The 23,427-nt window shown below is 45.0% G+C and overlaps 1 protein-coding gene across 13 annotated transcripts in view; it reads right to left on the bottom strand.

The window, feature by feature from the left end:
- The window catches only part of LOC124036470 (armadillo repeat protein deleted in velo-cardio-facial syndrome homolog), a 355,671-nt gene that overhangs the window by 170,097 nt on the left and 162,147 nt on the right, over positions 1 to 23,427 (bottom strand). For 12 of the 13 annotated variants that reach the window (XM_046351093.1, XM_046351099.1, XM_046351092.1 and 9 more), the window contains exon 4: positions 13,933 to 14,202. The exons of the other annotated variant lie outside the window; for it this stretch is intronic. In XM_046351093.1, coding sequence (XP_046207049.1) covers positions 13,933 to 14,157 — 225 coding nt within the window. In that variant the 5' untranslated portion in view covers positions 14,158 to 14,202. The remainder of the gene's footprint in view (positions 1 to 13,932; positions 14,203 to 23,427) is intronic. 13 annotated transcript variants of the gene reach the window in all.

The raw sequence follows: 23,427 nt of genomic DNA, 5'->3' as shown, positions 1-23,427 counted from the left end.
AAAAGTGACTAGGCAGTCAGCATATATCATGCACAGAGTAGCAGCAGTGTATGTGTATGTGTGTGTATGTGGCGTCAATATGCATGTCTGTGTGTATTTTGTGTGTGTGAGCATATGTGGATGTGTTTAACTATACTTGTGGGGACCAATTGGGGACATTTTGTTAGTCCTCACAAGGTCAAATGATATTTCTAGGGGGTCTAGGGTTAAGGTTAGAATTAGGTTTAGGGTTAGGAGCGAGAGTTCGTTTTAGGATTAGGAACTAGGGTTAGGTTTAGGATTAAGTTTAGGCTTTCGGGTTATGGGTAAGGGTTAGGTTTAGTGTTATGGGTTAGGGAAAATAGGATTTTGAATGGGACTGAATTGTGCGTCCCCACAAGGTTAGTTAGACAAGACTGTGTGTGTGTGTGTGTGTTGGAGTGTCAGTGTAGTATGTGTGAGTGTGTGTCTAGAAGTTTGCAATGACCCAGTGCAAGGGACAATTACGATAAATAAATCATTATGGGGGTCAATGTAAACAGTCCAGGTAGCCATTTGATTAACTGTTGAGCATTCTTATGACTTGGGGGTAAAAACTGTTGAGGTGCCTTTTGGTTCCAGACTTTGCACTCTTGTACCACTTGCCATGTGATAGCAGAGAGAACAGTTTATGACTTGGGTGTCTGGAGTCCTTGACAAATTTTAGGGTCTTCCTGTGACACCGCCTGGGAATAGAGGTCCTGGATTGCAGGAAGCTCGCACTACCCTCTGTAGCGCCTTGCAGTCGGATGCAGAGCAGCTGCCATACCAAGCAATGATGCTGTAAAACCTTTTGAGGATCTGAGGACCAATGACAAATATTTTCAGCCTCCTGAGGGCAAGCAGGCATTGTCGTACCCTCTTCACAACTATGTTGGTGTGTTTGGACCATGAAAGGTCCTTAGTGATGTGGTCACAGAGGAACTTGAAGTTCTCAAAACTCCTCAATGCCATGGGATGAATCCCGGAACGTATTCCAGTCTGTGCTAGCATAACAGTAGTTTAGCATCCACTTCATCGGACCACTTCCATATTGTGTGTTTGCTTGTAAGCAGGAATCAGGACGATAGAGTTATGGTCTGATTTGCCAAATGGAAGTTGGGGGAGAGCTTTGTATACCGTCTTTGTGTGTGGACTTAAGGTGATCTAGAGTTTTTTCCCCCCTCTAGTCGCACAGGTTAGATGCTGGTAGAGATGAGGTAAAAACAGACCGGCCACTAGGAGCACGCCTCAATGAGCATGGTCTTGTTTGCTGATGGCGTATGCAGCTCGTTGAGTGCAGTCTTACTGCAGAAGAATGGGAGAAACTCCCCAAATACAGGTGTGCCAAGCTTAAATCACTGCCAAAGGTATTTCAACAAAGTACTGAGTAAAGGGTCTGACTACTTATGTAAATGTGTTAAAAAATAAAAATGTCTAAAAAACTGTTTTTGCTTTGTCATTATGGGGTATTGTATAGATTGATGAGGGGGAAAAGGCTGTAACTTAACAAAACGTAGAAAAAGTCAAGGGGGGCTGAATACTTTCCGAACGCACTGTAGGAAACGATGGCGGAAGCATTATGTACCAAAATTTTACAAATATTTTAAAAATACACAAAATAGCGTAAAACGTCCGCCATTCCCCTGAACATGCCAAAGTAATCAACACTTCCCAACAAAACCCTTTTCCCTACTCAATTTCACAAACCCCCCCCCCCCTCTCCTCCCTTTCGTTCTATGATTGTGTGTGTCGGTGTTGGAGCCCCCAGACTGCCCAGGTCTGGTTAAATGAGGCACTGGGAGAGAAAGACAACAGTAGTAGCTCTTATTCTCTGACACATTCCTCCTCTGGCAATAATCATTTCCAAAGCTGCACTCAGACACATAGAGTGTGAGCCAGTCCGCATTCCAGACCTCACTTCTGCCACTCTGCCCTGCTGTAATGACTTCATGTGCAAAGTCAAGAGGCCCTGGGTCTGCTGCTGGCCAAAAGCAGTGCATAACTTGCTCTCTGTCAACCAGACCCACACCAGCCCCAGTCCCAGACCTTCTGGATGGGTAGAAATGGTGCATGCAATGGGGTTACCATGACAGGGCTACATGACTGATGTGACAGGCATACCTACAGAGCGCCTGGTACACATAAGCTGCTGTCACTGTGAATCCACTCACTGATGGCAGAGCCGGGGTCCCTCACTGCACCTCTGGCCAAGCCACGACCATATTGGTAGACTAAGCGTTCATAAAGTGAAGAGCAGTGGTTCCCAACTTCAGTCCTTGAGTACCCCCAACAGAACATGTTTGTTGTAGTCCTGGGCAAACATACATGATACAACTCATTCAGGTCCTGGTGATTCGTTGACAAGTTGAATCAGGTGTGCTTGTCTGACAAATGTGTACTGGTGTAAAGGATAATCTCAAGGTTTAAAGCAAGGCAGACACCAACATGTCTTCAATGTGTACTTCTTGAACGCAAAATATTGTTGGAATAAAACGTCTGGTACTGGTTTGCTGTGCCATTTACATGCTTGTAACTCATGTAGTAAAAATGTCGCACCAGTACCTGAAACGTATTAGGATAATTAAATCAAGGCTTTGAACAGCCAAAAACCTCTAAACTACAAAGCACATGAAGCATTCTAACTGTTTTCGATTTAGCCTTCCAATCAGGGGAGGGGGGTCAAGGTCCGGCCTTGTTTGGTTATATACGCAACTAGTCTGTGAGGCAGAAGGTCACATTCCGGGAGTGGCACTGGCTCTAGTAAAGGAGAGAGAGTGGGATATGAGTCAACAGCAACCTTGGGAAAATCCTCTGCATTATCATTAACAGCAGACTTGTACATTTCCTCAGTGAAAACAATGTACTGAGCAAATGTCAAATTGGCTTTTTACCAAATTATCGTACGACAGACCACATATTCACCCTGCACAACCTAATTGACAAACAATCAAACCAAAAAAAGGCAAAGTCTTCTCATGCTTTATTGATTTCAAAAAAGACTTCGACTCAATTTGGCATGAGGGTATGCTATGCAAATTGAAACATACGACATTACAAAATCCATGAACACAAACAACAAGTTTGTGGTTAAAATTGGCAAAAAACACACATTTCTTTCCAAAGGGCCGTGGGGTGAGACAGAGATGCAGCTTAAGCCCCACTCTCTTCAACATATATATCAACAAATTGGCAAGGGCATTAGAACAGTCTGCAGCACCCGGCCTACCCTACTAGAATCTGAAGTCAAATGTCTACTATTTGCTGATGATCTGGTGCGTCTGTCACCAACCAAGGAGGGCCTACAGCACTACCTAGATCTTCTGCACAAATTCTGCCAGACCTGGGTCCTGACAGTAAATCTCAGTAAGAGCAAAATAATGGTGTTCCAAAAAAGGTCCAGTTGCCAGGACCACAAATACAAATTCCATCTAGACACCATTGCCCTGGAGCACATAAAAACGATACATACCTTGGCCTAAACATCAGCACCAAAGTGAACTTCCACAAAGCTGTGAACGATCTGAGAGACAAGGTAAGAAGTGCCTTCTATGCCATCAAAAGGAACATAACATTCGACATACCAATTACTAAAATTACTTGAATCAGTTATAGAACCCATTGCACTTCATGGTTGTGAGGTCTGGGGTCCGCTCACCATCCAAGAATTCACAAAATGGGACAAACACTAAATTGAGTCTCTGCATGCAGAATTCTGCAAAAACATTCTCTGTGTACAACGTAAAACACCAAATAATGCATGCAGAGCAGAATTAGGCCGATACCCGCTAATTATCAAAATCTAGAAAAGAGCCGTTAAATTCTACAACCACCTAAAAGGAACCGATTCCCAAACCTTCCATAACAAAGCCATCACCTAGAGAGAGGCTCTCAAGAGAAGACAGGCTACGTGCACACTGCCCACAAAATGAGGTGGAAACTGAGCTGCACTTCCTAACCGCCTGCCAAATGTATGACCATATTAGAGACAGATATTTCCCTCAGATTAGACAGATCCACAAATAATTTGAAAACAAACCCAATGTTGATAAACACCTATATCTACTGGGTGAAATACCAGTGTGCCATCACAGCAACAAGAATTGTGACCTGTTGCCACAAGTGCAACCAATGAAGAACAAACACCATTGTACAATACCGGTCAAAAGTTTTAGAACACCTACTCATTCAAGGTTTTTCTTTATTTTTACTATTTTCTACATTGTAGAATAATAGTGAAGACATCAAAACTATGAACAAACACATATGGAATCATGGATTAACCAAAAAAGTATTAAACAAATCAAAATATATTTTATATTTGAGCTCTTCAAATAGCCACCCATTGCCTTGATGACAGCTTTGAACACTTGGCATTTTCTCAACCAGCTTCATGAGGTAGTCACCTGGAATGCATTTCAATTAACAGGTGTGCCGCCTTAAAAGTTAATTTGTGGAATTTCTTTCCTTAATCTGTTTGAGGGTCTAGAAGTGTCTTATATGGTGAGCTACCGAATGGCTAGGACAGGCAAGCACCATACTATTGTGGTGGACTTAATTCTTCCTGACATTATTGGGGGAAAAGGCCCAAAACACTATACAGACAATGACTTCATCAAACAACACTGTTTCACGAAGAATCAGGGACATGGCAGGATATGTTTGGAAACAATTACTGCATCACATACAAGGGGGTGAATTATATGCGTTATAGCTGGATGAGTCAACAGAGATGGCGGGCCTGGCACAGCTTCTGGTATACGTCCGTTACGTTTATGGGGGGTCAATTAAGGAAGACATCCTCTTCTTCAAACCACTGGAAGCCGGGACAAAACTGAGGCTCTGATTAAGAAGTTGGAGCTCATTTTGGTCTGCATTAACAAGGACATTGTGTACAAATGAACTCAAGCTTACTGACAATGTCAAATGTGATATACAGAAGCAGCTGAGTGAACTGGGTGCGCAATTACGCAGGTACTTTCCCAAAACAAACGACAAAACAACTAGATTCATTATCCCTTTCATGCCCTGCCTCCAGTCCACTTACCGATATCTGAACAAGAGAGCCTCATCAAAATTGCAACAAGTGGTTCTGTGAAAATTGAATTGAATCAGAAGCCACTGCTAGATTTCTGGATAGGGCTGCGCTCAGAGTTTCCCTTTGCAACCACATACCTATGTGAGAGTGGATTCTCGGCCCTCACTAGCATGAAAACTAAACACAGGCTCATACTGTGTGTGGAAAACGATTTAAGACTGAGACTCTCTCCAATACAACCCAACATTGCAGTTATATGCATCCTTTCAAGCACACCATTCTCATTAACCTGTGGTGAGTTATTTAAAAAAGATTATGAACAAATAAGGTTTTATATGTAAGATGGCTAAATAAAGAGCAAAATATTGATTATTATTATATTATTATTTGTGCCCTGGTCCTATAAGAGCTCGTCCCACGAGCCAGGTTGTGACAAAAACTCACACTTATGTTAAATAAATATTGTATCGTATAGTGAGTGTTTGTAGCAGGCTTACACTGATGGCAAAAATCAACATTTGAGAGTGTGCTGAGCCTGGTGCTAGAGGGGTTACGGAGCTGGAGGTTAAATGTCTGAAGGGGTACGTACGGGTCTATAAAAAGTTTGGGAACCACTGATCTAACCAATGGAATTGGAATGTCCTTCTACACACAGAGATCCATACAATATAGTCTAGCTATGTAGACTAGCTAGAGAAAGAGAAAAGAGCCCAAGAGGAAGGGGGGCCACATACAGAACAAGTGTATGTGTTCCAAATGGCACCCTATTCCCTTTATAGTGCACTACCTTTGACCAGGGCCTATATGTCTCTCGTCAAAAGTAGTGCACTATATAGGGAATAGGGTTCATTTGGGACACAAGGTGCGGGCAAGAAAAAAATCCACAACGCCACCTTTTCACAGAGAGGTGATTACACATTTACGGGAAGCTCAAATTTTCCTAATGACACGGAGGAGAACGGAGGGAGAGAGAGAAGGGAGGAGGAGGAGGAGTGGTGGACTGAGGCTCATTGTTAGACTGCAGGTGATTTACGAGAGGCCAGTGAGGGATATATCTGCCAGCATGCCTGCCGTCGCTATAGCACTGTGCCTTTGTGTCAATTGTGGCGTTGCAGGGCCAATGAGGGTGTGAGGGTGCGAGCGTGTGTGTCTGTGTGAGGGTGCGAGCGTGTGTGTCTGTGTGTGCGTGCGTGCCTGATTGTGTCTGTGTGTGCGTGCGTGCCTGTGTGTGCGTGCCTGTGTGTGACTGTGTGTGTGTGTGACTGTGTGTGTGTGTGACTGTGTGTGTGTGTGCGTGTGTGTGTGCGTGTGCGTGTGCGTGTGCGTGTGTGTGTGTGTGTGCGTGTGCGTGTGCGTGCCTGTGTGTGACTGTGCGTGCGTGTGTGTGTGTGTGTGCGTGTGCGTGTGCGTGTGCGTGTGTGTGTGTGTGTGTGTGTGTGTGTGTGTGTGTGGTGTAGTGCCATCCCGGGGCCAGGCTGAGGTCCATACATCTCACCCACAGACAGCACTGAAATCAAAGGATGCACCGTTCCTCTAAAGGAACCTCACAACATTTGCACAGGACAGGGGTAGTTGGTAGTGTACCCCATCCCATCTCTACCTCACTGGCTATACTGTCTGAATACTAACCAGAACAAGTCTCTATAGAGTGCCACCACCATTCACCACTTGACCTTTCACTCCTCCATAACACAGTAAGAAAACAGACCTGGGATGGGACACAAATTTAACCCTATTCCCTACATAATGCACTACTTTTGTCAAGGGCCCATAAGGCTCTGGTCAAAAGTAGTGTACTGCCTCCCGGGTGGCACAGTGGTCTACGGCACTGCATCGCTGCGCTAGCTATGCCACCAGAGACTATGGGTTCGCGCCCAGGCTCCGTCGCAGCCGGCCGCGACCGTGAGGTCCGTGGGGCGACGCACAATAGGCCTAGCGTCGTCCGGATTAGGGAGGGTTTGGCCGGTAGGGATATCCTTGTCTCATCGCGCACCAGCGACTCCTGTGGCGGGTCGGGCGCAGTGCACGCCAACCAAGGTAGCCAGGTGCCCGGTGTTTCCTCCGACACATTGCTGCGGCTGGCTTCCGGGTTGGAGGCACGCTGTGTTAAGAAGCAGTCCGGCTTGGTTGGGTTGTGTTTCGGAGGACGCATGGCTTTCGACCTTCATCTCTCCCGAGCCCGTACGGGAGTTGTAGCGATGAGACAAGATAGTAATTACTAACTACAATTGGATACCACAAAATTGGGGAGAAAAAGGGGGTAAAATGAGAATACAGTGGGGCAAAAAAGTATTTAGTCAGCCACCAATTGTGCAAGTTCTCCCACTTACAAAGAGGCCTGTAATTATCATCATAGGTACACTTCAACTATGACAGACAAAATGAGAAAGAAAATCCAGAAAATCACATTGTAGCATTTTTAATTTATTTATTTGCAAATTATGGTGGAAAATAAGTATTTGGTCACCTACAAACAAGCAAGATTTCTGGCTCTCACAGACCTGTAACTTCTTCTTTAAGAGGTTCCCCTGTCCTGTATTAATGGCACCTGTTTGAACTTGTTATCAGTATAAAATATACCTGTCCACAACCTCAAACCGTCACACTCCAAACTCCACTATGGCCAAGACCAAAGAGCTGTCAAAGGACACCAGAAACAAAATTGTAGACCTGCACCAGGCTGGGAAGACTGAATCTGCAATAGTTAAGCAGCTTGGTTTGAAGAAATCAACTGTGGGAGAAATTATTAGGAAATGGAAGACATACAAGACCACTGATAATCTCCCTCGATCTGGGGCTCCACGCAAGATCTCACCCCATGGGGTCAAAATGATCACAAGAACGGTGAGCAAAAATCCCAGAACCACACGGGGGGACCTAGTGAATGACCTGCAGAGAGCTGGGACCAAAGTAACAAAGCCTACCATCAGTAACACACTACGCCGCCAGGGACTCAAATCCTGCAGTGCCAGACGTGTCCCCCTGCTTAAGCCAGTACATGTCCAGGCCCATCTGAAGTTTGCTAGAGAGCATTTGGATGATCTAGAAGAAGATTGGGAGAATGTCATATGGTCAGATGACACCAAAATATAACTTTTTGGTGAAAACTCAACTCGTCGTGTTTGGAGGACAAAGAATGCTGAATTGCATCTAAAGAACGCCATACCTACTGTGAAGCATGGGGGTGGAAACATCATGCTTTGGGGCTGTTTTTCTGCAAAGGGACCAGGATGACTGATCCGTGTAAAGGAAAGAATGAATGGGGCCATCGTGAGATTTTGAGTGAAAACCTCCTACCATCAGCAAGGGCATTGAAGATGAAACGTGGCTGGGTCTTTCAGCATGACAATGATCCCAAACACACCGCCCGGGCAACGAAGGAGAGGCTTCGTAAGAAGCATTTCAAGGTCCTGGAGTGGCCTAGCCAGTCTGCAGATCTTAACCCAATAGAAAATCTTTGGAGGGGGTTGAAAGTCCGTGTTTCCCAGCAACAGCCCCAAAACATCACTGCTCTAGAGGAGATCTGCATGGAGGAATCGGCCAAAATACCAGCAAAAGTGTGTGAAACCCTTGTGAAGACTTACAGAAAACATTTGACCTCTGTCATTGCCAACAAAGGGTATATAACAAAGTACTGAGATAAACTTTTGTTATTGACCAAATACTTATTTTCCACCATAATTTGCAAATAAATTCATTAAAAATCCTGCAATGTGATTTTCTGGATTTAGTCTGTCATAGTTGAAGTGTACCTATGATGAAAATTACAGGCCTCTCTCATCTTTTTAAGTGGGAGAACTTGCACAATTGGTGACTGACTAAATACTTTTTTGCCCCAATGTATATAGATTTGTTTTTAAAGCAGTGTACTATATAGGGTATAGGGTATAGGGTATCGTTTGGAGCCCAGTCTTGGTTTAAGTGTGTCACTGGTAACTTGATGTGAGTGAATGAGGATTGAAAGACATGCTTCGTGTCAGTGGTTTCCTGTTGATGATTCCCATCAAGGAACACAATATACAGTGTCTGACTGCATTGTCTTGACATTCTTCAGAAGACATCAATGTAAAAATGCTCAAAAATCCCCTAGTAGCACTTTAGTAAGTGTTTGATCACAATGAGTGAGGGGAAAAAAGCCCATCTGAAATACAGTATACAGTCTTGGGGGAAAAGCAGACTGGTTTTTCCAAAAACCATGTCCTTACTGATGCACAGTGACTGTAGCACAGCATGTGACGATAACATGAACATCTTCATTGACAATTCACCAAACATACACTTGACCATGACAACACAGTTCAAACAATCTATATTAAAAATACTATTGTGCTTTCTCCATTACCCTCTGTGGGTAGTGCGAACAGCTCAACCCAGTCAGCTTATCAGGGATGTTGATGCTAGCTTTTTCCAAAGCAGTGAATTATTTATTGTTTCTCTTGTTTTGACCACCATGCTGATGTTCCCCTCCACAGAACATCCACTAATTAGAGAGGGGAGCTCTTTGGAAAATGCTCAAATACACCAGTCAACAGCAGGATCAGGATGGGTCTCCTCCCCCTTACTCCAACCAATCAGACAGCCATTACAAACCCCCCTGTCTACTCTGTGGAGTCCAGTAACCAACTGTGGACATTGTGTTGACCCAAGGTTCTCTCTCTCGCTCTGTCTTAGTACACAAAACAACAGGGGAAAAAGTGCATCATTGTATGAACCATTTTGGTGATTGATTTTGTAACATGTTGGAACAACACTGTCAAAGGCTTTCATTGAAACAACTAAACCTGAGAGCCAAGACAACAACAAGGCAGAACAGGAAACAGCGTCTGCTGCCAGCAATAGAGTCTCTGGAGTTGAAGAGAGTTCTTTCTAAATCAACAGCTAATCACTTTTATTAAGTATTTACTTGCGATTCCATTAATCAGTCTCTGGCTGCCTCTCTTCTCTGACCCCAACTTTTAATAACAGAGGGGCCCATCGAGGGCTGCCCCTGCGCTGGCGACTGGGAGCCCCCGAGCTACGAGCCGCTGATCCTCAGCCCATTATAATCCATCATGCATGGACGAGATAGTACGAGATGTGCGTGCGTGTGGCTGCGAGAGGAGAGGATAGGAGAGTCGGATGCCTTCCTCATCCTTCATACAACAGAGAGTCGGATGCCTTCCTCATCCTTCATACAACAGAGTCGGATGCCTTCCTCATCCTTCATACAACAGAGTCGGATGCCTTCCTCATCCTTCATACAACAGAGAGTCGGATGCCTTCCTCATCCTTCATACAACAGAGAGTCGGATGCCTTCCTCATCCTTCATACAACAGAGAGTCGGATGCCTTCCTCATCCTTCATACAACAGAGAGTCAGATGCCTTCCTCATCCTTCATACAACAGAGTCAGATGCCTTCCTCATCCTTCACATAACAGAGAGTCAGATGCCTTCTTCATCCTTCACATAACAGAGAGTCGGATGCCTTCCTCATCCTTCACATAAACAGAGAGTCAGATGCCTTCTTCATCCTTCACATAACAGAGAGTCGGATGCCTTCCTAATCCTTCACATAACAGAGAGTCGGATGCCTTCCTCATCCTTCATACAACAGAGATCCGGGTGCGTTCCTCCATCCTCATCCCTCATATACAGGGCCTTCAGAACGTATTCACACACCCGGACTTCTTCCACATTTTGTTGTGTTACAGCCTGAATTCAAAATTGATTAAATTTATATTTTTTGTCACTGGCAAACACACAATATCCCATAATGTCAAAGTTGAATTATGTTTTTCGAAATTTTAACAAAATAATAAAAAATGAAAAGCTGAAATGTCTTGAGTCAATAAGAATTCAACTCCTTTGTTATGGCAAGCCTGAATACGTTCAGGAGAGAAACTGTGTAACGTTGTGCGCTGAAAGTCGGGAAGCAAGTTCAGGGAGTGAGTGTTTTATTGAAAAAACACAACATAATACAAAACAAGAAACATGAACAACGGACAGACATTAAACTGAAACAGAAACAATGATGCCTGGGGAAGGAACCAAGGGGAGTGACATATATAGGACAGGTAATCAAGGAGGTGATGGAGTCCAGGTGAGTGTCATATTGGGCTAATGCGCATAACGATGGTGACAGGTGTGCGCCTTAACGAGCAGCCTGGTGACCTAGAGGCCAGAGAGGAAGCACACGTGACAGACTGTCACATAATAAGTTGCATGGATAATAATAGTGTTTAATGACTACCTCATCTGTACCCCACACATACAATTATCTGTAAGGTTCCTCAGTCAAGCAGTGAATTTCAAACACAGATTTCAAACACAGATTCAACCACAAAGACCAGGGAGGTTTCCCAATGCCTCACAAAGAAGGGCACCTATTGGTAGATGGGTAAAACATTTAAAAGCAGACATTGAATATCCCTTTGGGCATGGTGAAGTTATTAATTACACTTTGGATGGTGTATCAATACACCCAGTCACTACAAAGATACAGGCGTCCTTCCTAACTCAGTTGCCGGACAGGAAGGAAGCAGCTCAGGGATTTCACTATGAGGCCTATGGTGACTTTAAAACAGTTAGAGTTTAATGGCTGTGATAGGAGAACAATGTTGTTGATCCATCCTCAGTTTAGTTACTCCACAATACTAACCTAAATGACAGAGTGAAAAGAAGGAAGCCTATAGAGCATACAAATATTCAAAATCATGCATCCTGTTTGCAGTAAGGCACTAAAGGAATACTGCAATTCACTTTTTGTTCTGAATACAAAGTGTTATGTTTGGGGAAAATCCAATACAACACATTACTTAGTACCACTCTCCATATTTTAAAGCATAGTGGTGGCTGCATCATGTTATGGGTATGCTTGTAATTGTTAAGCACTGTGAAGTTTTTCATGATAAAACAAATGGAATGGAGCTAAGCACAGGCAAAATCCTAGAAAAAAAACGGGTTCAGTCTGCTTTCCTGCAGACACTGGGAGATGAATTCACCATTCAGCAGGACAATTACCTAAAACGCAAGGCTAAATCTACACTGGAGTTGCTTACCAAGAAGACCGTGAATGTTCCTGGGTGGCTGAATTACAGTTTTGACTTAAATCTGCTTGAAAATCTATGGCAAGATGTGAAAATGGTTGCCTAGTTTGAAGAATTATGAAAAGAATAACGGGCAAATATTGTAAAATCCAGATGTGCAAAGCTCTTAGATACTTACACAGAATGACTCACAGCTGTAATCACTGCAAAAGGTGATTCTAAACATGTATTAACTCAGGGGTGAGAATACTTATGTAAATGAGATATTGCTGTATTTGATTTTCAATAAATTTGCAAAAACATGTTTTCACTTTGTCATTATGGGGTATTGTATGTAGGGTGAGAGAAAAAAAGCTATTTAATCCATTTTGAATTCAGGCTGTAACACAACAAAATGTAGAATAAGTCAAGGGGTATGAATACTTTCTGGAGGCACTGAGTAAAAATAAACAAAAACCCTTGAATGAGTAGGTGTCTCCAAACTTTTGACTGGTACAGTATAATAAACAATCTCATGATGTAATAGTAGGCTCCTTCCACGGTGCAGCCAGCCACGTTGCGTGTGGCCTGTGTGTTTCGGGCCGTTCCGCCCAATTGACCCCCCGATGCAGGGAGACGGGTGACGGGCCACTGCCGTTCACCTTGGAGCCACAACAGTGAGCCAGCTGTGAGTGATAACCACGCAGTGATCCTCCTGTAAAAGAGCAGGCTAATTCACTGGCTGTCGTGTTAAGCAGCTCTCGGTAAATCATTCACAATTTACGAGTATGCGAGGGCATCAACGAGTCAGGGACTTGGTTCAGCAAAGCCTGAGGCAAGGGGGAGAAAAGGCCGGCTTACTCAGCTGGGAAGCCACATACTGCCACTAAATTATACATTTTTTGTGGCTAAACAGCCAACGAGCCACAGAAATGAACGTTGGCACAATCTGTGAACAAGAAAAGCATTTTGGGTTAAACATTATAAAAGCAGTGCATGCAGGGAAATGCCCACCCGCAAGAGTCAGGAGTTTGCTCTGTACTGTAAATCAATGGACGGTGACCACTGCCATTTCATCGGATCATGTCTGCCTCACTTCACATCTCCTTCAACACATCCCCAGCCAGAGAAGTCAACAGCTCTAAGCACTCCCAGGCAATGCCCAAACAAGAGCCAAAAGGTTATTGTACCCCAGCCAGGGAAGTCACTACAGCTCCACTCCAAGGCCCCAACCAGGACCCAAATGTCCTTCAACCTAGGATAGTCACCAGCACTACAAGCCCAGGCCCAATCAAGACACAAATGTCCTTCAACCTCAGCCAGAGAAGTCACTACAGCTCCACTCCCAGCCACCAACCAGGACCCAAATGTCCTTCAGTCACGGGCAGAGCTGGCTGAACAGACACAATCCAATTAGCAGTAAGACCATAAGACATTGGTAAAGTTCTGCAAGGCCTGGTGCCCCAAGTGGGTGGATATTTCACTGGAATGTTTTAAAATGAGCAAACTCTGCTCACCCAGAGCACCGGGCCATAGTAAACTAACTTAACGTTATCAAAAAACACTGGGTGGAAGGAAACGGGGTTGAATTGGGTGGTTTGTAGGTGAGAGGAGATAAAAAAGAGTGGAATATCACCCTCCCCCTTTAAAGAGGATGCGTCACCACACTCCACCACATTGTAATGTTTACATCCCCATCCAAGCAGCACAACAAATCAGAAATAATACAGGGGTTGGATCAGCCACTAGATGCCCAGGAGAATGAGAGATGATGACAAAGAGATGATGCAATGAGTCAAATAAACAAATGGAGGGGGACTGGATAGTCAGATCAAGCAGGCAGGTAGGTGGACAGGCAGGTGGGAAATTGGGGCGTGCTGGTTTGATTTACCTGCATCACCACCTGCTGCCAGGCCAGGGGTTGGCTGTTGGGTGGCAGGTTAGCGCTAGGCCCAGTCCCTCCCAACCTGTCGGGGGGTACATTGGAACGCTCCAGCTGCAGGGAGACGTTGCGTCGCTCCTCCTCCAGGGCCCGGGTCAGACGCTCGAAGCGTGCCTCCTGCTCTTTCACCGAGGCCAGGATACTGGCGGCCGAGCGCACGTCATAATCCTCCATGGCCCAATGGTATGAGTCAAAGGGGCTGGGTTGGACTGAGCTGAGCTTCGGTAGGGCAGTGGTCAGAGAACAGGGGGGGGGGGGGGGGGGGGAAGGGACACCAGGTCATTACAGACACTCAACCAGTCAGTCTGACATGGTTGGCTTGATAACTGTATTCTACTAAACATGAAGATTCCCATTGGAAGACGGAAAAAACCCTGAAAACAATTGTATTGTAAGATCTCAGCTACAGGAAATATGAGCAGGATGTGTTCCACGTACAAGGTTCCACATGGATGAGCCTTGCACACAATTACACCCCAACAATAGTCTCTCACACTCTTTTACATAGACATTTGGTGGTGGTTCAGGATGAGGTGAGTTTCCTCCCAAAATGCCATGTCACCTGTTGCTATCAATGCAAATGCACATACACACCGAGATCCACAGTACATTACAACAGGCATACATAACCAAGATGTCCCATCATGAGCTTCAGGAAGCAGATGCAAAATGGTGTGTAGCCTACGTCACTATCAAACACTTGTATCCATAACGGATGGTGGAATGACATCAAGGGGATTGATCACACAATAACAATTGTAAGTAACTACAGTCATACACACAGGGTGTTATGAATACACACCTAGTAGATTAGTAGACAGAGGAGTTAGATAACAGGCGTCCCACTCTCTACCAATAGTAAAATGAGTGGAAGAGCCTGATGGCTTGAAGGACAAAAAGCTCGAAAAGGAGGGAAGGTAATAAAAGATGAGATCAGACAGCGGTTAAACCAGATATGACAGCATTGATTTCAAGGCCCAGAAAATCAAGTGGGGAAAAAGAGCGATCACTGATGGACAACAAAAACATACCACACAGTCAACAACACAGACACTGTTACATCTGAAACCACATAAAGAGATAAAGAGAGAGTTAGCCTGGCAAGAGATGCAGATGTGTTGATTAGAATCCTGAGCAGGTTGGACTGCAGTGTGTGAGTATGTATGTCTATAACCAGAACGAGAGGTAGAGAAACAGAGAAAGACAGACAGAGAGAGAAGAGAGAGAGAGAGAGAGAGAGAGAGGGAGAGAGGGAGAGATACGGAGACGGAGAGACAGAGGGAGAGAGAGAAATGGAGACGGCGAGACAGAGGGAGAGAGACAGAGGGAGAGAGAGAGAGGGAAAGGGAGAGATATGGAGACGGAGAGACAGAGGGAGAGAGACAGAGAAATGGAGACGGAGAGACAGAGGGAGAGAGACAGAGGGAGAGAGAGAGAGGGAGAGGGAGAGATATGGAGACAGAGAGACAGAGGGAGAGAGACAGAGAAACAGACAGACAGAGAGAGCGAGACAGAGAGAGACACAAAGAGAGAGACAGAAAGAGAGACACAGAGAGAGACACAGAGAGAAACACAGAGGGAGAGACAGAGGGAGTGAGACCGAGGGAGAGATACGGAGACGGAGAGATACGGAGACTGAGAGACAGAGGGAGAGAGACAGAGGGAGAGACAGAGGGAGAGACAGAGAAACAGACAGACAGAGAGAGTGAGACAGAGAGAGACACAAAGAGAGAGACACAGAGAGAGACACAAAGAGAGAGAGACAGAGAGAGAGAGAGGGAGAGATACGGAGACGGAGAGACAGAGGGAGAGAGAGAGGGAGAGAGACAGAGAGAGAGCGAGACAGAGAGAGAGAGAGAGAGATAGAGAGCGAGACAGGGAGAGAGAGAGAGACAGAGAGAGAGAGCGAGAGAGATAGAGAGCGAGACAGAGAGAGAGAGAGAGACAGAGAGAGAGTGAGAGAGATAGAGAGCGAGACAGAAAGAGAGAGTGAGAGAGAGAGATAGAGAGCGAGACAGAGAGAGAGAGAGAGAGAGAGAGAGACAGAGAGAGAGAGCAAAAGAGACAGAGAGAGAGAGAGAGAGAGCGAGACAGAGAGCGAGACAGAGAGAGAGCACGAGACAGAGAGAGCCCGAGACAGAGAGAGAGCCCGAGACAGAGAGAGCCCGAGACAGAGAGAGAGAGAGAGAGAGAGAGAGAGAGAGAGAGAGAGAGAGAGAGAGAGAGAGAGAGAGAGAGAGAGAGACAGAGAGAGAGTGAGAGAGACAGAGAGAGAGCGAGAGAGAGAGAGAGAGAGAGAGTGAGAGAGACAGAGAGAGCGAGACAGAGAGCAAGACAGAGAGAGAGAGCGAGACAGAGAGAGAGTCCGAGACAGAGAGAGAGAGAGAGAGAGAGAGAGAGAGAGAGAGAGAGAGAGAGAGAGAGAGAGAGAGAGAGAGAGAGAGAGAGAGAGAGAGATAGAGAGCGAGACAGAGAGAGAGAGAGAGAGAGACAGAGAGAGAGTGAGAGAGATAGAGAGCGAGACAGAAAGAGAGAGTGAGAGAGAGAGATAGAGAGCGAGACAGAGAGAGAGAGAGAGACAGAGAGACAGAGAGAGAGAGCAAAGAGAGACAGAGAGAGAGAGCAAAAGAGACAGAGAGAGAGAGCGAGACAGAGAGCGAGACAGAGAGAGAGCACGAGACAGAGAGAGCCCGAGACAGAGAGAGAGCCCGAGACAGAGAGAGAGAGCGAGAGCGAGAGAGACAGAGAGAGAGAGCGAGAGAGAGAGAGAGAGAGAGAGAGAGAGACAGAGAGAGAGTGAGAGAGACAGAGAGAGAGCGAGGGAGAGAGAGAGAGAGAGAGTGAGAGAGACAGAGAGAGAGCGAGGGAGAGAGAGAGAGAGAGTGAGAGAGACAGAGAGAGCGAGACAGAGAGCAAGACAGAGAGAGAGAGCGAGACAGAGAGAGAGTCGAGAGAGAGAGAGAGAGAGAGAGAGAGAGAGAGAGAGAGAGAGAGAGAGAGAGAGAGAGAGAGAGAGAGAGAGAGAGAGAGAGAGAGAGAGAGAGAGAGGTAGATAGATACCCACATTCCCTTTGAAGAACACAATCCCCCTTTGATGTTTGTTTCTGGCTCATCATTTATTTATCCAAAATGGAGATTGGTCTGACAACACTGTCATAGCAAAGCAATGTGGAGCAGCCCACGTCATTTGAGGTTGAGCTCCATGCTGGTGACGGGTCAGGGAGTGGTGAGTTGGGATGAGGGGTGTGGTAGTACTGGTGGTTGAGAGGCCTTTCTCATGTTTGTTTTCCCTCCCCACACAGACAGCCATAAGAGACTATGGCTACAAACACACAGCCTAGCTGTATTAAGCTATATTCCTATTCAAAGAGTTCTGTCAAAAGGGGGGGGGGTTACTGGATATTTTTTCCACAGCTTTCATCATCAAAACAGTGGGTTGGCACCCCCCTTGGGGTGTGCCGTGGCGGAAATCTTTGTGGGCTATAGTCGGCCTTGTCTCAGGATGGTAAGTTGGTAGTTGAAGATATCCCTCTAGTGGTGTGGGGCTGTGCTTTGGCAAAGTGGGTGGGGTTATATCCTTCCTGTTTGGCCCTGTCCGGGGGTGTCCTCGGATGGGGCCACAGTGTCTCCTGACCCCTCCTGTCTCAGCCTCCAGTATTTATTTTGCAGTAATTTATGTGTCTGAGGGCTAGGGTCAGTCTGTTATATCTGGAGTACTTCTCCTGTCCTATCCGGTGTCCTGTGTGAATTTAAGTATGCCCTCTCTAATTCGCTCTTTCTCTCTTTCTTTCTCTCTCTCGGAGGACCTGAGCCCTAGGACCATGCCTCAGGACTACCTGACACTACCTCCTTGCTGTCCCCAGTCCACCTGGCCGTGCTGCTGCTCCAGTTTCAACTGTTCTGCCTGTGATTATTATTATTTGACCATGCTGGTCATTTATGAACATTTGAACATCTTGGCCATGTTCTGTTATAATCTCCACCCGGCACAGCCAGAAGAGGACTGGCCAACCCACGTAGCCTGGTTCCTCTCTAGGTTTCTTTCTAGGGAGTGTTTCCTAGCCACCGTGCTTCTACACCTGCATTGCTTGCTGTTTGGGGTTTTAGGCTGGGTTTCTGTACAGCACTTTGAGATATCAGCTGATGTACGAAGGGCTATATAAATACATTTGATTTGATTTTGATTTGGTTGTGGTCTATGATAATACTATAATAGGGTGATTCTTCACGATACTATTAAAACAAGCCCATGATTTAGTATTTTCACAATATTTTATCCATATATAAGTGTCTTTTGGAGGAAGGATTATTGACAAATATTTGACATTTGTATCTTAAAGCATAAATGAGAAATCATTAATTTAAGTTTTTTGAAATATTTGTGCCATTTTGACCATTCCAGGCCGCCTTTATAACAGGAATGTTTTAACTGTAGGTGGTACAAAACAAGAGCTGGTGTCGTATGAGGCTTTACCGTTTTCTCTGATATATGAGTTGTATTTTGAGTTCAATAACACATCTTTCATTTATCAATATATAAAAACCATACACATGAAATACGGGGCGGCAGGTAGCCTAGTGGTTAGAGCTTTGGACTAGTAACCCAAAAGTTGCAAGGTCAAATGCCGAGCTGACGAGGTAAAAATCTGTCGTTCTGCCTCTGAACAAGGCAGTTAACTCACTGTTCCTACCATTTTCACATTCACTCTGTTGGTAATATTTACAATTTGTCAGAGGTGTGGATTCAAGTCACAAATTTCATGAATTGAGACTTGGTTTTAAACTTTATCACTCATTTTGTGGCATAGAGTCTCCGTGGATTACGTTCCAAGCAAACAGAGACAGTAGCCGCAGCACTTGCAAAGGGCGACAATTTCCGAATATAACAGGCTGTTACTACAATTTCCGAATATAACCGGCTGTTACTACAATTTCCGAATATAACAGGCTGTTACTACAATTTCCGAATATAACAGGCTGTTACTACAATTTCAGGTAAAAAGGAAAAAACAGAAGAAGAAAAAAGAACAATTTGTACCGTGAGTCAACAAGACATTTGTGTTTACACTGCCTTGCTTAGAAGGGGGAAACTGTCAGGTGAGTGTCGTGTGCTGTCGGTTGAGACGTGACAAGTTTACATTGCAATACATGTGTAGCCGAGGGTATTTTGCAAAAAGTCTAGTAAGTGTGAAGACCCTCTAAGAGTTTCCACAGCAGATGTTTGCTAATGGTCTGGGGCTGAGGGAAGCGGGTGAGGAGAGCACACAAAGGTCTACCCATGTTCAACCCAATCCACCAATAACCACCACCCCTGTTTACTACACTAAAGTACGTGGTAGAACAGCCCTCAAAACACCCTGGTAAGCCAAGCGTTTTGTGGTGACGGTATTATTGGAGAGACGGGTTAAATCATTTTCATAATATTAAAAGCTAAATTAAACATTTAAATGTCATTAACCTAATTCCACAAAAAGATGTGGTAAATTTGACTGCTCTAGAGGTGTAAAAACAAATATTAAATTCAGTGTATATTTTATTCTACCACAGAGTGAATACAGAATGCAGCACCTTGCTCTGAGGCTGACCCCTGAGTCCCAGTTATTCTGGTGTGTGGCTTTTACTCAAGTATAAATGTGTTTCAGCACAAACCCTTGGGCCTGCACTGTGCTAAAAATAGCTGGGTAATAAATGTATTCTCACGCCACATGGCCACAATTCCAGCATGGTGGTAGTACTGAGGGGACATGAGAGGCAGCAGCTAGTCAGTTGCTGCCTCACTTCAAAGACCCCCCTGCCAGTCCACAGGAAAACTCAGCTATAAATCGTTACCACCACATTGGTCAGGTCTTTTGGAACTATTGTGACTGTGACCACACAATATAAGACATCTCCTCATTTTACTTTTGGAATAGGTGTAGGTCATTATCAATAAAACATCACAATAAGGTGCAGAGCATTTGATTTGCCTGGAAAAAGCAGGAGCTGAGACACAAACCGCTGGTTGACTCGAACAAACAAGACGAACTGGCAACAGACAAACAGAGAGCACAGGTATAAGTACACAGGGGATAATGTGGAAGATGGGCGACATCTGGAGGGGGGTGAAGACAATCACAAAGACAGGTGAAACAGATCAGGGTGTGACAGTGTTAAGTAAAAAAATGATAATAATTAGAGAGCAGCAGTAGAATAACAGTAGCAAGGCTATATACATAGAGTACTGGTACAACAGAGTCAATGTGCGGGGTCACCGGTAATTGAGGTAATATGTACATGTAGGTAGAGTTAAAGTGACTATGAATACATAATAAACAGAGAGTAGCAACAGCGTAAAATTAAAATGCAAATTTTCTGGGTAGCCATTAGAAGCTGTTAAGAAGACTTGGCACTCCGGTACCTAGACCTGGCACTCCGGTACCTAGACCTGGCACTCCGGTACCTAGACCTGGCACTCCGGTACCTAGACCTGGCACTCCGGTACCTAGACCTGGCACTCCGGTACCTAGACCTGGCACTCCGGTACCTAGACCTGGCACTCCGGTACCTAGACCTGGCACTCCGGTACCTAGACCTGGCACTCCGGTACCTAGACCTGGCACTCCGGTACCTAGACTTGGCACTCCGGTACCTAGACTTGGCACTCTGGTACCTAGACTTGGCACTCTGGTACCAGGCCATGATGCAACCATGATGCTCTCGATGGTGCAGCTGTAGAACCTTTTGAGGATCTGAGGACCCATGCCAAATCTTTTCAGTCTCCTGAGGGGGAATAGGCTTTGTCGTGCCCTCTTCACAACTCTCTTGGTGTATTTGGACCATGATAGTTTGATGGTGATGTGGACACCAATGAACTTGAAGCTCTCAACCCTTACAGCCCCGTCGATTAGAAATGGGGGCGTGCTCAGTCCTCCTTTTCCTGTAGTCCACTTTTATCTCCTTTGTCTTGATCACGTTGAGGGAGAGGTTGTTATCCTTGTACCACACGGTCAGGTCTCTGACCTCCTCCCTATAGGCTGTCTCATCGTTGTCGGTGATCAGGCCTACCATTGCTGTCGTGCCTGGCCGTGATTTCATGAGTGAACAGCTTTACCAACTGACAACTTTACCTGGACAAGGACTTGCCGATGTCAAGCTCTTTCCAAAAGCCAAATCTCTGATGAAGCAAGCTAAATGACACATGCTTAGCTAGCTACATGCCCAACGGATAGGATACCCTCACGTATCTGAAAATACAAGATCAATTGATGTTAACTGATCATGAAAAGTGTGCAGTTACATGCTGTAAAGCTGATGATAGAGCTAAATGTGGAATAATCTGAAATGTGCAGTTCTTCAAGAGGCGACGATATTAAAACCAAATTGTTATAAAATGTATTTAACAATCCCTTGAAAACAGTATGTAGTTGTCAATGGTTTTGGCGGAGCTGGGGGTCTTCTTGCCCCAAAGCAGCCAAATCCAATGCTCTGCACTGTATTGTGCCGTTTTATTGATCACGACCTATACAACTCTAAAATGTAAAGGCAATACAAGGGCTCTTGTCAATTCAGCATACATCATTATGAGTCCCTTCACTGTTTAGTGTTCAGCGTTGGGCATTGAAATGCACCTATAGCCACCCACATCCTCCCTAACACCCCCTTGAGAGTATAGGACGAACATGTTAAGCTAATTCCTGCTACTGATTTGTGAGCCTCAGCCCAACCTCCTGAAGTGTCATAAACCAAGGTTGGATTAGTATTGGTTTGCTTCATTAGCCTCCTCCAAAAGAGCTTTGAATGCTACATTAAGACGTTTCCAGTGCAAATTAATTAAGCCCCACTCAACCAGGAACAAAGAGAGAGCCTGACTTTATATTACATTATAAAGGCACCCCCAAACCTAGACGTGGGATGGGCTGAGTGGGAAGGGGGTGTAGGGGAATCGGTGTAGGGGGGTGTATGGGTAATGGGGGGAGGGCGACGAAGGTAATTGAGTGAGACCATCAGTGCCCGGTATCCATCCAGAGACACTCACCTGATTAGGGAAATTTCTAACCTATGCACTTTTAGCTCTGACTGCCAATTCTTCCCTTCTAGTGCCCATAATTGCAGCATAATCCCTTGTGTGTGTGTGTGTGTGTGTGTGTGTGTGTGTGTGTGTGTGTGTGTGTGTGTGTGTGTGTGTGTGTGTGTGTGTGTGTGTGTGTGTGTGTGTGTGTGTGTGTGTGTGTGTGTGTGTGTGTGTGTGTGTGTGTGTGTGTGTGTGTGTGTGTGTGTGCGTGCGTGCGTGCGTGCGTGCGTGCGTGTTGGGGGCCAGCCTGCGCCTCAGCCCACCTGAGCTCTCTGATGGATAATACATTTGAACAATTAGACGCCAAATTGGAGACATTAAGGGGGACATCGCTCAGATTTAAACAAGCAGTGATTTCCAGGCCCTTAGTCTACATTCCAAATGGAACCCTCTTCCCTTTGAAGTGCACTACTTTTGACCAGGGCCCATAGGGCTCTGGTAAAAGTAGGGCACTATACAGGGAATAGGGTGCCATTTGGGACGTAACCTTACTGATATTTCTTCAGACTGTTCAAAATGTCAAAGCCTTTACGTGGGAATGACTGACAGTCTAGTAGTGATTAATCAAAATGTCAGAAATTCAGTTTAGGCTTCAGGAACACTTTGGAGTCTTACAGTCTTTTAGTACGTTGAATGGCTAGAAAATTGCTGGAATTATTCCCAAACATGAAGAAGAAAACGTTACTCATTTTAATGGCATGGTGGTTTGATACCAAACACGACAATTTTACATTATGACTTGAGTGTTGAGTTCTTCAACATTTTGTCTGAAGGAAAACTGAGAAAGCATGAGAAGACAAAATAACAGGGATGTTTTCATTTCAGACTCAAGAAGAAAATCTAAGTCTTTAATTATCATCGTCCACGGGAAAACATCTCAAGAGAAAAAGAAGATGGAGGAGAGAGAAGAGTGCTTCATTATTAGTATTGCGTTGCACAACTTTCTGTCAGAGTGAGAATGAAGGAGGGCTAGGAGAGCGTTAGACATGAATAGGTATTGGCTCTGGCAATAAAGCAGCAGCTACCAGGAACACATTGTCACTTCTAATACATACCTAATACTCTAAAAGGCATCAAAGGTGTGCCGGTACTAAACACAAGCCTGCCAGCTTGTTTTAAATAGCTAGGTAACAAAAGAACAGGTCATCTCGCTCATCTTTGAAGATTTACTCTTTCATCGAACCAAAACCACACCGTCACCCACCCCATCCTCAGTATCCTCACTGTCCTCTATGGAACATTAAAGTGAATGTTAATCCACTGTAGGATAAGCAAGGCTTAGAGAGGAGCGTGGAGAACCATTGCTGATTAGTTTCAAAAATGAAGAAGTGAATAAGCCCTTGTTTACCACCAATTATCTTCTACCTTTTTCTTTGAAGCTCTTCTCTGTGTGG

Source organism: Oncorhynchus gorbuscha, linkage group LG05 (genome assembly GCF_021184085.1).
Source record: "Oncorhynchus gorbuscha isolate QuinsamMale2020 ecotype Even-year linkage group LG05, OgorEven_v1.0, whole genome shotgun sequence".
Taxonomy (NCBI): Eukaryota; Metazoa; Chordata; class Actinopteri; order Salmoniformes; family Salmonidae; genus Oncorhynchus; species Oncorhynchus gorbuscha.
The sequence above is the reverse complement of the archived record's forward strand: the minus strand, read 5'-3'. Positions and strand labels throughout refer to the sequence as shown.